This window comes from Elaeis guineensis, chromosome 3 (assembly GCF_000442705.2).
Source record: "Elaeis guineensis isolate ETL-2024a chromosome 3, EG11, whole genome shotgun sequence".
In the NCBI taxonomy this organism is placed as follows: domain Eukaryota; kingdom Viridiplantae; phylum Streptophyta; class Magnoliopsida; order Arecales; family Arecaceae; genus Elaeis; species Elaeis guineensis.
The window spans coordinates 109,014,366-109,032,705 of NC_025995.2; the positions used below are offsets into that span (position 1 = coordinate 109,014,366).

Here is an 18,340-nt window from a genome sequence, read left to right on the forward strand (position 1 = left end):
ACATCTTTATACTAGTTAACGATTGGAGACTGTATGTTCTTGTTAATTTACCAAAAGTAATTAGCACGTGTGAAATATTTTTGTGATCCATCTCAAAATATTATCCTAGCAACTATTCACACACCTATTTGTTGAGACAATGAAACTAATCTTGCATAACCATGCACTAACTTTTCACAGATGGAAGACACACTTTAATGATCAGAACCTCTTTTTGCACTTATCATACTGAAATGAAATGATTAGGTCTTGGAAAAGTAGGAATCATTAAGGGAGTTAAAGTAAGAAACAACAGAAGAATGCAGAAAGATAAGATGGCAAAGAGAGAGAGAGGAGTGCAAAATGGAGCTTATCAAGCATGCATATCCTTTATTTACACCTATTAAATGGATAGGAGAGAAACAACCCATCCCAAAATACAAGGAAAAGACAAAGGAATTAGGAGGAAAATTGCCATTCCAACAACTCGATCGTAAGTTGCTCATTCCTTTGCTAAATATTATCCATAAAAATTAAAAGATAAACAAAATAAAATAGGAGAAAGTTTATTTGTCCTCTTATCCTGGCCTCTCATTTATAAGGAATTGACTTGAAGTTGTTTGGGTTAGATCTGACTAAGCACCCAATCAAGAAAATATAAAATCTCAGTCTAACCTAATATAACAATTAATTTAAGTAACAAAACATAAATTCAATTCCATCAAAAATGGATACGAAAGATATACCCCATCCCAAAGTTCAAGCGAAAGGAAAAAGAATCAGGAGAAAAAATTGTAATTCCTTCAAGTTGAACCTGGTTCCTCCATTCCTTTGCTTAATACTAGCTATAAAAAATTTAATGATAAACAAAATAAAAAAGGAGAACACTTGTTCATCCTTTTATTTCAGACCTAGCCTCTCTTCATTGGGGAATTGACTTGAAGTTGTTTGGGTTAGATCTAACCAAAACTAACCTGACCCACAAAATATACAATACCAGTCCAACTTAACCTGATAATTGATCTGATTAACAAAATTTAAACCAATTTCAAAAAAGAAATCTTTGCACATGTAAGCATATTTAGTTCAAACCAAGATTTTACGTCCCAGTGGGACAAGAGACGTCCCAACCATCCTGTCATGTTCTTCTGAGAAAACAAGACCGGGATGAAGTCGAGACTCTGAAACCCATCCATATAGAGAAAGAAGAAAGAGGAAAGAAAGGAAGATGAAAAGGAGAAAAGTGAAAGGAAAGAAGAAGAAAAAAAGGAAAAAAAAAAGAAGGGATGGCAAAAAAAAATAAAGGTACAAAAAAAAAGAAAAGAAGGAAAGAAAAAAAAAAGAAAAAAAAAGGGAAAGAGATGGAGGACATATATCAGAATTAGGACTGGCAAGATATGACCCAACCCACCAACCGGACCCGCATTCGACCTATCTTAAATAGGTTCGGATTTGATCTAAACAGATTCGGATTGTAAAACGGATCAATCTGTTTAACCTATTTAATTATTTGGGTTGGGTTTGGATTTTTATTTTCTAACCCGTTTGACCCATTTATTAAATGGGTCGGAACAAAATTTTTATTAGATATCCATTTAAAATCCATCTAAACTAGTCTCCCATCCCGAAATAGAACAAGTTTAAAATTTAAAGTTATGCATGTATCACTGACCACTGAAATGCTAGCGCGTAGCCCTTTTTTTTGTTTGGGGGGGGGGGAGGTTCCATGTTCTCCACTTCGTCCCTCTCTCGTTCCCCACTTCCGTCTCTCCCTCTCTCCCCCTCTCCCTCCCCTCTTCCGTCTTTGAGTCTCTAGTGCCATCATAGCCCTTCTTGGCGAGCATGTCCGATGTGACATACGTCAGAGTCCCACAAAGGGTGTGGAGTCCATCGCCACGGATCTGGTCGGAAAATGTAAAGAGGCCGAAATCGGAGCCTTTGAAGTCACCAGCATCGTTGAGGAGGTTCTTCGGCTTGAGGTCCCGGTGGTAGACGCGCGAGAGTGGCAGTATCTAATGGCCGAGATCAATTGTCGAAAATAGCGATGGAAGAGGTCCTCGAGGCGACCGCGGGCAACACACGCGCAGAGCTTACCGCTGTGGGCAAGCTTGAGGACAAAGTAGATCTTGAAGCACGAGGCGAGGACCTTGAAGAGGCGAAGGACGTGGGGATGGTGGAGGTGGTGCATGATGGCGATCTCATGGACGATATTGTGGGCAAGAACGCCCTTGGCAATGCAACCCTTGGGAATGGCCTTGAGGGCCACGCTTTGACTAAAGTGGAGGTCATGAGCGAGGTATACACGATCGGAGGAACCAAAGCCCAAAAGGCAGATCAGCTCATACCTCCCAAAGAGGACCTTTGCCGCCAACCGTGGCGGATCCCTGCTAGTAGAGTCCTGCATCGTCGCTCTTGTTTGTGAGTGGGGTCGAGGCTGCCAGAGAGGCTCCACGATGATGTGGACCACCAAAGTAGAAAAGAAAATTCCTTTTTGATCTTTATTTTTTTAACTAGGTGGACTCGATTGACTCGAGTAAACGGATTAAACGGATCGAGTCGGATAACCTATTTATTAAACAAGACAGGTTCATATTTCAAAACCTGACCTGTTTAATAAACAGATTAGGTTCAAATTTGAATTTTTCTGATTCGATCCGTATCTGATCCAACCCGTTTATATCTGATCCGATCCAATTACCACCCCTAATTGGGATGCATAATCGAGATGATTATTGGGATAGAATGGGATAGCGGGACATCCCGTTCCATGGAGATACCGAAACACCATCCTACAGGATTTAAAATCTTAATTCAAACCAACCAAATATACCATAATTATTTAACTTAACCTCAAGATTGATCACATTAATTTTAAACTCAACAAAATACATAACCCAATCTAATCTGACCTCACAATTAATCTACTTGGGGAAAGCATGGAGTAGCATTTTTGTCGCTTTTATTTAAACTCCTATTTACTTTAATTTAGCAAGATTTTTTCTTATACATCAATAATATAAAACACTCACTTTTTTATTTCATACATTAGTACTTATTTTCACATTTATCTCCCACACCATGGGGGTATTTTGCTTGTTCTAATTTATACAAATAGGATGTCTCATCCGTAATGACCAAAAAAAAAAGAAAAATACCACCAGAGAAGGATGCCAATTAAATTACTCATGCTTTGCCCATGTTAAATAGGTTGAGAACTTGTAATTACTACCTAGGTTACAAAATACAGCCTTTTTATAAAAATATGATGATTTCTCAAATATCTAAAAATTGATCTCAAAAGATTTAGGGTAAATTATGTGCCTGGTTCGTGAACTAAATCGGACTTTCCTAAATGATCCCTGAACTACAAAATACTGAAGTTTAACCTCTGAACCATCTGAACCGGTTTAATATTGTCCTCAGATACGATTCCGATGGTTTTCTCTCATCGAAAGTCCGATGTGGCAACCTCCGATGCTTATGTGGCGCTTCTGTGGCATTAAAATTTTAAAAAATATTGATGTGGCAAAATCAATGATTATTTTTTTCTCCAATCCCATTTTTCTTTCTTCTTCTCTGATTATCTTCCGATTTCTCTTCTTTGAGGAGGATGGGGCCATGAAGAGGAGGTTCGGAATGGGAGGAGGAGAAGACAAAACCAATGTCGGCTCGGTGAGAGCCGTTGGCAGGCAATGGGAGATGAGTGGAGGAGAAGAATCAAGAAAAGGAGGATGGGGCCATGGATGGAAGGAGATTTGTCTTTCTTCTTTTCCATTTGGATTTTGGGGATGAGAAAAAGAGAGATGGGAGATGAGAGATTTGAAAACAGGTGGTAGGAAGAGTTCAATGAGATGGAGTGGTGAGAAATAAAAAAGAAAAGGTTGTGAGGGAGGAGAATAGAGCCATGGAAGGAACGGGATTTCCTTCTTTCTCTCCTTTTTCCTTTGGGATTTTGGGGATGAGAAGAAGAGAGATGGTAGATAAGAGATTCGAGGAAGAAGATGAAGATTTGGGGAGATGAGAGATTAGGAATTTTGGCCATATCGGTAAATTTGGGGATGAAAAAGATGATGTGGCTCAAAATATTTTAAGCTACGTCAGGGCCCATTGAGCCACATCAGACTTCTAGTGAGAAAACCTCCAGAATCACACTTGAGGGCAATATTAAACTGGTTCAAATAATTCAGAGACTAAACTTTAGCTTTTTGTAGTTTAGAGATCACTTAGGAAAACTTGATTTAGTTCAGGGACTAAGTTACCCAAAATTTTAACATGACATCTTGGCTGAACTTATGATTGAAATGATGAATGCAGTAAAGATAATTCTGCATTATTAATGTCTTATTTCACTAAAGATGGAGGTGATTCATACCAGCAGACTCACAAAGTAAATACAAAGAGATATATATATATATTTTAAAAAAAATCTAATTCAACTAGCATCAGCCATGGTATGATTGCAGTGAACACGGTGCAACTCTGAACCAATATAAAAAAACTCGAAAGGCATACGTCTTGCAGATAGGATTGCCCAAAAAATCTTTCTGAAGGTACATATAGAATCAATCAATTATGAAAGAAGAAACATATGCACTTTATTCAACTGACATCTTAAATGAAACCCATTCTAGCCTTCTACTGGAGAAAATCTCAAAATCCTGCCTAGCAATGAAGAGTGTAAGTCAAAAGTTGTTCAAATCTGAACTTAGTTTAGATGATATGGAAAGCCTGTTATCATACAAGAAGGGAAAGATATAAGTATGTTGATATGATTTCATATACACAATATCCACTCATTCTCCCTCTCCCTCTAACTGAGATAAAGAAGATTCATGCATCACCCCTGATGAAATCAATTAAAATACTAACCACTAAAGTAGGCAATATCTCAGTTGGCATCAATCATGAATGTTAGAAGGAAGCAACATCATGAAAGGAGTTCTGGCATCTAACCAAGACCAAGCAACACAATATTGTTTGTGCCATCCTCAGTGTCAGGTACATGGCCCATCAATGTTGCTCTTCACTAGTCAATAATTTACTACAAGATTATAGTATTCAGTTTCAAAAATGTGTTTGCAAGTGTCAATCTTTCACTTGATCTTCTGATTAACTAGGCCATTGCATAAGTCATGCACCCATGAATACTCAGAAAGTTAAGAAATGAGCACATCAGAAGAAACCAAGCAACCACATCAATATAGGAGATGAGTTAGTTGGGTAGAATGAGGACTAGGCTTCACTGGGAAAGGAGACCTCAGATTTGAGAAAAGGCCACGAAAAAGAAGGTGAGATCTCCAAAAAGCTATAAGAAATGTCAATATATGGAAAACCTCACACTGGCAAATGAATGTATTCCTTGACAAAATAACTAAATGGGATGACGTTTGTTTGCCATAGGCAGTTTATTTTCATATATCTTCCATATCATTCCAATCTTTACTCAGTTTTCAGTAAATTATCTGATTTCGAGAAATGTGTCGAGTAAAGTTCGCAGAAGATAACCGATAAAATCATATTACAAACTCAAGCAGATTCGTAAATTCATACAAACTCCAAGACACAAACATAGGTTGACCACGTGATAAAGCAAGCAGATTTTTAAGTTTTAAATTCCGCAATGTCAAAGTTTCTAGGATGCTTCAATCTATAGTAGTACTAGACCAAGGAAGCAGGTACATTTTTTTTTCTAAAAACAACATAATAGGAATCAAAATTATAAAGAAATAAAAAACAAAATAAATTGACTAAAGTTCCTTTCAACGGATCTGTCTTGAATGAAGGATATCCTAGAGAAAATATATGGCAGGTATTATTGATACTCCTGTAGCATGAGAGTTGAAAAGTCATGTTGAAGAGAGATCAAACCTCAAGAACAAGTTTGAGACTATCTAAACTGCATCCAGTCCTAACATCTACGGTTGCCGGGTATGATGAATCTTCTTCACCATGTGAGACTGTCAGAAGAAGCTGACAAACATGGGAAGGTTCTTGAAGATAAATAAACAGTTCAACAACATCTGCAGCTGGTGGGCACACCTGTGAAAAGAATTCTTCACCTCAAGTAAGATCCTACAAAAGTGAATACTGCACCTAAAAAAGCAACAGAAAGAACATTTCTGCAATAGGAAGTGTTCCAGATTGTTACAGGTGCAAATATCGTACCCATACTAGCTCCTTTTTCTTAAAACTAAGAAGGCTTGAATCACCATTAGCAATTGGGATCATACTTGGAATTGGTTTCAGGAAGCACCCTGAAGGTCGTGAAAATACCTGCATGCAACCACCAAGCACATTTAAAATTTAGACATATAACTTCAGAATCCCAGTAAGGCCAGGCCTCAATAACATGCTAATAAACAAGAGATGCAAATGCAAGTAACTAGTCCTCATTTTCAGTGTGCATATTCCAATCATTTCGTGGATGAATAAGGCATATTGTAGTTAATTGTTACTCCAAGAAGCTAGCAGAGGAATTGCCTGACTCCTTATATTCGAACTTGGAAGAAGAGAGAGATAAAATCTTATACACAATATTGAACTATGTACCTCATATACAATATTAAACTATGTAGTATGTACTCTAGCTTGACAAGCAATGCAAATTCCAATGTAATATTACTAGTGGTTCAACAATGAGTATATTAGTATTATATAGAACTTTTAATTGAGGATAATAGTATAATATATAATGACATTAATGAATCGCTATATTCGTTTAATAACCTTCTCAAAAATGGTGATGTTATTCTACATCAGAGCAACAATAAATGTTTGGATCTGAAAATTGATTAAGAACACAAACCAATCAGCATTCTTGTGATGCAATTAAAACTGAGAAGTGTTACATAAAGTGATCGAGTTTAAATCAGTGATACTAGATCTTTTTGGGTTCCCATATATGCTTATAGGAAGAGTATACAAGATACAAAGAAAGCTTTTAAGTTTGAATATGTAATGTATAACGGACATGAGTGGTAAGTTCTAAGGAGGAAAGCCAGCCAACCCACCCGGACCCCCAACCCGCTCAAATATAAACCTTGTCCCGAGGAGGGGGAAAAAGGACCATTCCCACCCCAAATATTTTATTGTAGTCCTCACCCTCTGATCGTTGGCTCAAGTTATAGATCAAAAGTTCCACTTCCATATCAATCAATAAAACCGTCCCTTCTAAAATATTTTTATGTTAGCAAATCACAAAAACAAGACCATAATATATTTTGATAATATAATACTAGAAATTGAAAAGTGTAAGACTAAAATCTATAACATTGAGCAGTTTAGTCAAAGCGGTTCAGGCTAGCTAGTTCTATCAGCACTGGCAACAATATAAGTACATATAGGTTAATTGTTTTAACTACAAAAACTTGGTTTGATCAAATCTAACAACACTGCAATTTTTTCCTTATGCATCAACTAGGCAGACCAAAATGTTATGAGTCAGCTCAGTACCATACCTAGCAACTTTGTAACTGTCTAATTAAAGGTAAGCTTACATCAATTTCAAAGGGCAATGGGCCTTTCATGGTGCCATCAAAACAATTAGACAAACACAGGAAAACAACGCAACTCTAGCCTAGACTGAAAGCACTGGTTGCAAGCAAAAATCCAAACTAAATAGGGCTGAAGTACCAATAATTGTACGCATAATAGTTCTACCAGCATGATCGCATACTGCATATAACACGTCTATTAGTGCCAGCACCGCAATGACAAGGCGCATACCATATGTGCATACAGTACCATATGGAGGGGCAAGCTACAAGTACTTTACCAGTCAATATGGTATAACTATGCCGCAATATGCATCAATACTTAAAATTCTTGCTACTAGCGCTCAATTCTAGGGCCACCTAATTTTCAAATCCAGCAAACTCAATTTTTGTTGCATGAACATAGACCCAACTAGACCTTTACAGAACAAAGTAGTCGTAACTCGAGGACATTATCAAAATGCCCCATCTCATTTCATTACAAAAGAAAGCATCATTCTAGTTCAGTCACACAACTGCCTAGGTAATATCTACTCTGATATTTGTATGACAGCAAGGATATTGGTATTCAAATAACTTGAAATATATTTTTTTCATTTTATCCAAAAGTTAATATGAAAGTTTGAATGAGAAACATGTATATTGAAAGACCTAAACAACCAATATCTTTTAAATATATTTTTAATGTTTAATCAAACAATAATAAAGGTATCAATATATATAATTTAGTTACAACCGTGACTTATTCTACAAATCCCCATATCTCTTTTTTCCGTCTTGCAAGTCAGACACTAAGTATGCGTCAAAATCTCATCGTCATATCTAAGGAAGCCAAAATCAAAACCAGTACCTGTGCCGGCCAGATGGTAGTACAAGCCGATACAGGTCCGTATCGGACCGGAATGGTGTGAATTGACACAGGGGAGAAGAAAGGAACTGGGGGAGGAAGAAAAGAGAGAAAAAAAGAGATACAGAGAGAGGGGAGGAAAAAAAGATGAGGGAAGAAAAGCCGCCATAGAGGCCGCCGAAGGGCCATCGGCTGGCCGCCAGACGGCATAATTCATTGGATTTTTTTTTAAAAAGGAGGATTACGTTGAAGCTGGCAACAAGTTTGCCGGCTTCAATTAAAGGTTTAAAAAAAACAATGGGATTATGTTGAAGCCGGAAACCCATTGCTGGCTTCAATGTAATCCCAATTTTTCCAAAAAAAAAAACAAAAAAACCCCGTAAAACAGGGGCACGCCCCTGTTTCACACCCGCACACCACAGGCGTCGATTATGGCATTCGGCAGCCATGGCGGCCGTCCAACGCCCTTCGACGGCCTCTCCGTCGACTGTACATCCCTCCGGTACCATCACTCTCCCTCTCTCTCTCTCTCTTTCTCTCATTTAAATGCTTTATCAGGCGATACCAAGCCACAGAGGCCTCCGCAGCCCTCCGACAGCCTCAGCAAGCCACTACCGACCTCCAACGGCACCGTCCCATCTTTCCCTTCCCTCTCCTCTCTCTCTCTCTCTCCCTTCCTCTCTTTCTCTCTCCCTCATCGGGTGTTTCGATTTATCCATCCGAACCATCCCAATTTGCCTTCGGTACAGCTCGAAAAGCCCTGAACCGTCCGATTCTGGATGGTTCGACGAACGATGGTCATATCCATGTCCATGCAACACTAGATGACAAATACATTAGAATTTATTAATTTTAGGGGCTAAGAATAGCAACAAATACTCAAACCGAAGAAGAGAGTTTCAATGGTGGTCTTATATGCAACTATTTACAAATATTTTCCGTAGTCTACTAATTTCTTTATGCAACAGCTAGTTATTTGAGTTCTAACATGAATGTGATAGTAATTAGCATTAGTAATAATATACCCAGTAATCAAAGCCCTCTTGCTCTTTTGCTTGTCTAAAGTTGACATCAATGGTGACTTAAAAGCTAGAAACAGTGTCCTTAGCAAGTGGCTTATACATCACACATTCATTTAATTAGTATATAAGACAAAAGGGCATCTGAAAACAAATATATCAGATGAATGAAGCAAAATTGAAAAACTATAGCAAATTTAGTTATACCTACTTTCAGAGGATGAATAGGGGTGGAAGGAAGATGCTTGAAGAGCCTTAATCCAAGAAACATTTCCAGCTGCTTTTGACGGGAACTGTCCACAATAACATTTTGATATCTTCTCTGAAGAGTGATCTTAACATTCTGTGCTGCTGAGAACTTACTAAACTTTCCACCCTCATCGCTAAATATATTGAGAATATGACTATGCATGGCTTTTGAGCCAGTATAGAGAGTTGCATGGATGTCACCAGCTAGCAGGAAAAGATCAGCCAGTTGATTTATTGGAATTAACATTGTTGAACTCTTGAATTGGTCAAATGACATATCAAATCTCTTCCAGGGTTTGTCCTGCCGTGGAGGCTCCCAGGTGGTTGTCCGTGTGTTATGATCAATGTAATAAGGCTTTCCTGTTACGGAGTCAAACCGTTCCTCCCACCCTGGAGGCAAAGTATCTGTACTTCCACCATAATTACCAAAATCTGCATATCTATTCATTGAAGGAAATCCAGAAACTGCATCTCTATCAAGAGAGATGCCTAACCGCCTACATTGTTCAACAAAAACTTGAAGAGCACCAAAAAAGCTGGCAGCATTTGTTCTATCCAAGGAATCTGCACAATTGAAACGTATGACCCCATTTTGGAGAGATGTTAGGCAGAATCCACCCTCAAAGTCATCATTTCTGACAACCAATCCTTTGCATTCCTTGAGCTGCTGCCAAGAAGGAAAATAATTTCCTTCACAAAAGCCAATGGTCATTGTGTGTTCCTCGAGATGTTTCCAGAGCCCCTCAATTGTCTGTTGCTCACCTTTTGATTTTACAGAGGCATGCCAGTCATAATTTATCAACTGAATCCAAGTATGAGGAAGCTGGCCAGTTGATCTAATATACTTTAGTGAATCTTTAAAATGTTCAACCAAAATAGTTTCAGGCTTTCCCTCCCCATACCTAAGTAAGTTAATGCATACAATAGGAACCAGAGTTTTCTTTTGCCCCACTGCAGTTAGTTCAGAACCTTGAGCACCATATCTCCTACTTAATCTCTCGTAGTACCGGGAACTCCCTTTGTAAGGATCCTGACCTGAAACATAAATTTCAGCTTCCCCAGCTAACTTTAACTCTGCACCCCACCAGATTGGAATAGTTCCCCGTCGCCAGATGTATGAGCTAAATGGGATGTTCTGTCCAGCCCTCCACACAAGCTGCTCACACTCCACTTCATTACCTGTTGTATTTACCGTAAGAACCCATCAGGAAAGCCTTCTAACATATGATTAACTGCTACAAATTATTAGCATGCAGATTGGTTTCAATAAATAAAACAAAATGTGACAACAGAAAAAGAAGAAATAGTGTACCTCACAACCAGATGGCATGCCTTGCACACGCAGGTAATTCAACTACAACTTTGGTAAATGGGATATCAACCCATCAAGGAATAAAAATCATTTTCGTTTGTTTGGACACTAGCCTTGATTGTTAGAGCATATAGCCATCTTTCAACAAGTCGATTTAAAAGCCAAAAGTTGTAATATTGATAATGGGCAGTTGTTTGGTAAAAACAACTGAGATTATTAAAAATGACTTATGATATAAACTAATCACATCACATGCTAAAAGGGAGTTTAACTAATTAAAAGCTTAAAAAAGGCACATAAATTATATTAAAATGCACCAATACTTGTAAATAATCACAAGTATTCATATGTAGCTTTTTGTTGGGATAACATAACCAAAGTCATTTTCAAAGTGTGTATGGCATCATCCTATGATACTAAGTTTGTTCTATTTATTATTTTTGATTTGATATAGAAATCCAACTCACAACAAGAAGATTACATAATCTATTCCCAAACAGCAGATCTGGGGATGAGAATTCATAAACACAGAATGTCATTTGTTATAGGATAACCGTAAAACCTGCTAATTGGTGCCATCGAGACTCTGGTGCCATGAAGCTAGTTGATTTTCACAATCAATGTCTCCTAGTCTAACTGCCAGATTCATCTTTGAGCATTATTTTCATGCAACTAACCTGGCATATGCACGGCAAAAAAAAAAAAAAAAATCAGGAAGTAAAATAGAGCAGTAGTGCTTTCAAAGTTGAAGGAAATAGGAATATTTCCAAAATCCTTACAATTCATCTTAATAACTGCTCAAAAACCCTTTTTTTAACCAGAAACTACCCTAGTTTTACAGCTGGCCTATTCTCCACCACATTCCCAACCTTTGACAAAGCACAAACCACATCAAGAAAGGTCTCCCACATAGAGAGTTCGCACTATATTTGTTCTCTTAAAGTCACCTAGTTGTCGAATAAGGTTTCAGATAAATCCCTACAATTCATGAATAGACCTGAGCTCTCATTTTCCAAATATTGCAAAAGCATCTGGCTAGAGCTTGATTAGAAGCAGAGCTAAATAGGATGGATGGGCCAATTTTATTTGGGGTAAAATTACTATCCCCTCACAAGCTTTTGCTATTTGGAGGGTCGTGGATGATAAATCGCCACTTTGACATTTTTGCAATAGTGAAGCCAATGCCTGTATTATGTATGAATGGTGAATATAGCATTGAATGCTTGTGGGTTAGATGGTCTTTCCTCTTAGTGGCTAGTGGGAATTGCCTCCTTAAATATGGTACTGTTTTCCTCCAAATGGGCAGCTAAATGCAAATATGGAAATGCTCAAAAGAATTCTTTGGAAGGAATGCCATTAAAAGGATCAACAAAGGTTTCAATTCGTAAAAGATCATGTCAAATAGAGCAGTAATAAAATGCAGAATAGAAAGACCGAATACACAATTTAGCAAGCACTACTATAAATGGATGGATTTAAGAACAGGCTTTTGTATTGCTGTGGAAGTAGTTTGTTAAGAGCAGTCTTCTAATGTGGGGCTTTAACCCTTATGTTGCCTTCTCAGGTTATTATGGAAAGAGGAATGGTTGGATTTAGATGACACGAATGTATATTGTAGTGTATAGTTAAATAATGAAGTTTTACAAGCCTTTCACCCAATAAGAAAGGCCATGCCTTCCCCTAAAAATAAATATTGTAATATTGTGAAAATTATCACAATAGTTGTAAATCATAAAATAAATGTTTTCATACATACATGGATGTGTGTTGCCATTCTTAACAGACTAGCATAACTACATTAAATACTTTTGGATGTACCAACCATGAATACTAAAAGAACTGAGGAGCTCAACACTCCTAACTTTTATGACTTGAAGCAGATCAATAGTTTCAGAGCAGCCAATATTTTACAGCAGCAAGATACGAGCTGCTACTTCATTGAAGATTTATTTGCAATTGGCATGTATGCTATCAGATCATTTTAATATTTAAGTTTGGCATCCAAGTCTGAGAATTTATTCCAAACTATAGATAATCTGGCAATAAAGGTGTGCATCACCTGTGCTAGAACATGCATTCAATCCTCTGGCCAAATAACGGGTACCAGGATGCAATCTACTACGGCGAGCAATAAGAGCAACTGTTCCACCTTGCTGGCCTGTGCCTCCAATATTTCTGCACTCAGCAAATCCCTGGAAGTAGCACATCTCTAGATCATTCATATGAAAACAGTAAATAGATTATAAAATGAATAGTGCAAGTTGAGCGCATAAACAGCTAGTCAAGGAAGTGCTGCCAGCAACCAGTGTGGTTTGGCACTAGCAACGTGAGTGTACTGCTGTGCCAACTTCTGGCACACACTAGCACACATCGGCATGGACTGGCAGACACTCAGCAGCATGGTATCTGTGAGTCCATGCCGACTGGTACTATATCCTTTGCTACTAATTGGACTATACAACTTCAATTGATTGAAACCACCTTATGTTACTTTTTTCTGTTTTATGCAAAATTTGGCATAAATTGCATTATCTTGGGTGATAATCAGGAGGTTTTGTTTGTACAATTTCAACAAGTGTTATGATGACAACCATCATCAATGCAGCTAAATGGCACCATGTTTTTTGAGTGATCCATCATTCCATGTGTAAGCAGTATAGGGTTGTAGCTCTCATCTATTCATGTTAATCAGTAGCCGATTTAGGGGAAGCAGTCAGAAATGTAGAAGGCAAAAATTGTGGCTCTCACCATTAGTTTAACAATGAGTGATGACAGTGGTTTTAACATAGTTATTTACTTATTTCAACAAATATAGTCAAATATATAACAAAATAAAGATTCATATACCTGCAGAAGAATGACACAATGTTCTGGCAGCCCAATATCTTTAAATGGCTTAGAAAACCAACCATTCCAGACAAATTCATCATCTGGAGTCTGGAAAGTCATACGGCTTGGAAAGGGCCGGGTAATATCCTTTGTTTCACAGAAGTAGTGTTTTCCATCAATGTCAAGCTCAGCCAATTGCTGGATGTTCGCCAGTTCCCCTCTACCTTGGGGTTGAGGATTTTGAAGTTGAACCTTGATCCACTGACTTTCTGTCACCGTATATACACATCCACCACCAGGAAGATTGGGAATCGTCTCGCTCAGCCTTGTTGCAACTAGAAGTAATCCAAAACTTCCCAGTGCTGCATAACCGAGCATAGCTCTGGCATATGTAGTACTCTTACACAGAAGCTTTGATCCATTTGTGACATAGTGTAAGGCCTCTTCCTCTGAATTAAAAAGATCATGTCCAATCTTCCCACTATAACACAATGAACCAGTAGTTGGATCAACATAAATTACTTGGGTGTCATGCCTTGTTGACAAGCTGATAATGACATACACTTCACTAGATTCTAGCACAACAACAAGAACAGAGGTATCTCTTGAACAAGAACCTGAAATAAAAATCAGAAACCACATGCCTTGAGAATAATATATATATTCAAAATCAAATTGAGTCCACTACAAGATAAGAAATTAAAAGATAGCATGGGATTTAAGGTTATCCATGTGCAATAATGAGAAACACATCCATCATTCACTGCATCTAATTACAAGTCCATGCATATGACATCACATTTGAGGTTCCACACTTGGAACAAGTTTGTTTCAACTTGATGGCAGTTTATATCCCATTAACCATCTTTCTGACCTCCTGAAAGTTGCACAATGTATACAAGTGAATCAAGTATGCAAGAATATGCAGGGTTTGAAGTTCCCTTTCAATTCATAGAAGCAAATGCTCAGATTACCTTTCTAGGCACCAGTATAAGTTCATGATACTAAGCTCTTAAAATACAATACAAAATACCACATATTTTCACAAATCGCTTGTTTGCAAGCTCAAGGACTCATCACAGTTTGTTTGGTAGGCATTGTATGAAAGTGCCCTCAAAACAAGGATTCTAATATTGCACAAGTTGATTGTGCTGTCACTAGGGAGAACGGTTGGAGTCCTTCATCATGACAATGTCATGGTACATAACAGATTTCTTTGCTTGAATAGGATTAAGGTTCTTCTCATGATCTACCATCCCACTTAATTGTAGAATGCATATGGCATACTGTGTATATGTCTACATGAACAGATTGAAAATGAAGGTTATATCACAAAGGCATGATCATCCGAAAAAAAGGCTTCTTTTACTCTATTCTTCTGTTCATACAACTTGTCAAATATTTTGTCAAAATTCATGATCTCTATCAAAAGTTGTAAGCAACATACATTAGTTTTGATACTTATTATAAAAACTGAATGGTGGCTGCAAAGAGCAAAGTGGGATGTCCAATAAGCTGGCTGCTTAGATGACAAGAGTTTTTGATAGCATACTGCTTGGTGGAGAAGATCCAGTTTGCTATTCTCGATTCTTTTAGTTTCAGCCGTTTTTCTTCTGACATGGCAAAATAGCATCAGTTATAAGTAAAAAAATCCTTGTTTGAATCCTCTTTAGCCATTGCTTGAGGCACTAGAATCAGGGCTACAAGTGGCATAAAAGGAGATGCTATCTTCTGAAGGAATATGAAAGTTAGTAAACAAGGATTGGTGCTATTGGATTCTTCGTGGGTCATGAAATAAAGCAACCTGAATTTAGTCAGGATGGCATGCAATCATTTTTTGGAATGGCACCAGGGATTTGCTTCTAGATGGCATAGCTATTGTGTATGATCAGAACATGACACAGGTCATGAGATCATTCAAAACTAGCCAACACAAAGTTATAATAAAATGTGCTAAGACTAAAGAAAGACATATGATGGTGGACCAAATCATTAGTTATTTTTGTTCTCGTACAAATATTTCATGCGGTGCATCCTAAATCTTCTTCTTATCATACTCACCGCATCAACAAAGAATCCAGGTGACTGATCTCTAATAAGAATTAGCATGGATTGGCCCTAAATGGATATCATACACTTCCAAATCTGCAACTACACATACAGAACATATGTGGACGGCAAGCAGTACAAAATTTATAAAGTTCATTTCAGAAAGACTTACTAGGTATATCCATATCTGCCAGTGGCCACCGGCAAGTAGACTTCAGGCTACAGAATTACCCATTTGGAGTTTGATAACCAATAACTTCTCGAATCAATCGGAGGCATGGAATCTGCATTCAAGAAAAGACATTGAATTCTAAAACTATACGCATGTAAAAAATTCCAATTGCAGAGTCTCAATATGTAGTTATTACGGATTTAATAAAGGGGATAAAACAGCAAAAACAAAAAAGGTAGAGCTCACATCGAAGCAAGGAAGACTAATATAGAACAAAATCAGGCAAGAAAGAACTACACCAATTGCACCAACAAAAGGGAGGATATGAGAAGTTAATCAGATCTCCTGCAAGACTTTCTGGATGACACCAAGATTGTGTTGGATCGGTGGATATCGAAGTAATTGTTTTTTAAGGCTGATTTCAGATAAGTTTGGCTCCAAGACTGTTTCTTGATGACACCAAGATTGCATTTGATTGGTGGACATCGAAGGAATTGATTTTTAAGGATGATTTTCCCAGAACTTTGGCTGCTACAAGATGGGCATGGATCGCGACGAGGTGGCATCAGAGCGGATCTTGCGCGAATCTTGCTTAATACGAACCCTCACAATGGTAACTCGATACGACAAGATCCGGACCAGTCCATCGACCCGATTCGGGTTGAGGATGGAACGAGAAGGGTATCCTTGAATCTCACCGACACCTCCAATCTATCGGCCGGCAGCCCTCGGATCCGCCAAGGTAAACCGATCGCCGCCGCCCCAGCTAGCCTAATATCCGGGACGGGAGAAGAAGGCGGTGCAGGACGGTGGAAAGACGGGGAAGAAAGGAAAGGATGGAGGTGGGAAGGGGTTCAAGAATGGTATTTCAAGAAAAGAAAAAGAAGGAGAAGGGAGCGAGGAGTACCGGCCTCGTTGGGGTGCCCAGGCATCCACCTAACCTGTGGCGACGGAACTCTGCCGGTCTCCGCTCCCCCGCGCACGGCGCACCCGGCAGCCCTCCGCTGGATAGCTGTTTATTGGACGATGCCGCCTTTCGGACAACCGCCTTCACGATCTCGCTTCTTTACGCGGATGGCCGTGGAATTAACCTGATTGTCCCCACACCCCCCCCAGGGTTATTCTGCCCTGACATGTCAACAATTCTTGGAGCAACCGGGGATTCCGAGGGTTGCGACTTGCGACCCGTGACCTGAGTAGTTCGGATAAAGCCGCGCCCGAGGCAAGTTTCTGTTCCTATTATTCCCAGGTGGTATTTGGGTACCTAAATTTTATTTCTGAAATAAAAATATAAATTTTTAAAAAATTACTATTCATTTTTTTTATTTCAAATTTTTATTTTATTAAAAATTAATATTTTAATATAATTAATATAATATTATTTCAACGGATGTTTGATTGATATAACAAAAAAAAAAAAAAAAAGCTGCTTTTCTATAAAGAATAGAGAATAAATTTTTAAAAAAAATTAAAAATATCTTTGATCAAGTTTAATATATAAAAATAAAAAATTAATTTTTTTTTTGTAGGAAAATAATTAAACTCCAACCTGCCTTCCAAAACCATGTTTCTTTGGATAGCCTGTTATTGCACCATAGAGACATACAAAAGACAAAAAAAATGATTGAAGCCACAACGAGCTTGATAATCATGTTGAACCTGATATTCACACTTTCCTGCACCAAATACAACAGCAGCCTAGCTCAACCTTCTCACATAATACTTTCAAGAAATTTTGTGTATCAAAGTGATGCACCTTAGTTTTGTCCCACCATATTTAGCACATATGTCATTTTATCTTAGAGAACGGTGCAACAAGCAGCAAACTACAATGTATGTGTATCAGTTCTAAGTGAAGAGACAAAACAAGCAGCAATAGGGATGGCAAATAGATCGGATCGATTATAAATGGATTGGATCGTAAATGAATCGAGTCAAAAAATGATCAACTCAAATCCGATCTGTTTATTAAACGGATCAAAAATTTAAATCTGAACTCAACCTATTTATTAAACAGATAATCCGATCCAATCCGTTTAACATGTTTATTAAATAGGTCAAATTAAATTAAACGGATTAAACAGGTTAAATAGATCAAGTTAAATGGGTCAAAAATAGATTAAACATATTTTAAACAGGTTAAATAGGTCATAAATGGGTTAAACAGTTTAAACAGATCGGATTAAATGGGTCAGAAATAGGTTAAACAGGTTAAATAGGTTATCTGACTCAACCCAACCTAAATATTAAATAGATTAAACGGGTTAAACGGATCAGATATCTAAAATCTATATCCGATCCAATTATTAAATGGGTTAAATGCGTCGATCCATTTATGATCCGAATCCATTTAGTCTAAATATAAATCTATTTATAGCGGGTCGAACATGG

The 18,340-nt window shown here is 37.9% G+C and overlaps 1 protein-coding gene across 2 annotated transcripts in view; it reads right to left on the reverse strand.

Moving 5' to 3' along the window:
• Positions 1-17,022, reverse strand: part of LOC105041027 (probable phosphoinositide phosphatase SAC9) — a 37,567-nt gene extending 20,545 nt beyond the window's left edge. The window contains exons 1-7 of one of the 2 annotated variants that reach the window (XM_010917817.4): positions 16,857-17,022; positions 15,950-16,061; positions 13,747-14,345; positions 12,959-13,091; positions 9,550-10,766; positions 6,145-6,252; positions 5,848-6,018 (exon numbers count right to left, since the gene is read on the reverse strand). In XM_010917817.4, the coding sequence (XP_010916119.1) occupies positions 5,848-6,018; positions 6,145-6,252; positions 9,550-10,766; positions 12,959-13,091; positions 13,747-14,345; positions 15,950-15,962 (2,241 nt within the window). In that variant the 5' untranslated portion in view covers positions 15,963-16,061; positions 16,857-17,022. The remainder of the gene's footprint in view (positions 1-5,847; positions 6,019-6,144; positions 6,253-9,549; positions 10,767-12,958; positions 13,092-13,746; positions 14,346-15,949; positions 16,062-16,856) is intronic. The other variant, XM_029263356.2, reaches the window with a different exon arrangement.
• Between the last annotated feature and the right edge of the window lie 1,318 nt (positions 17,023-18,340).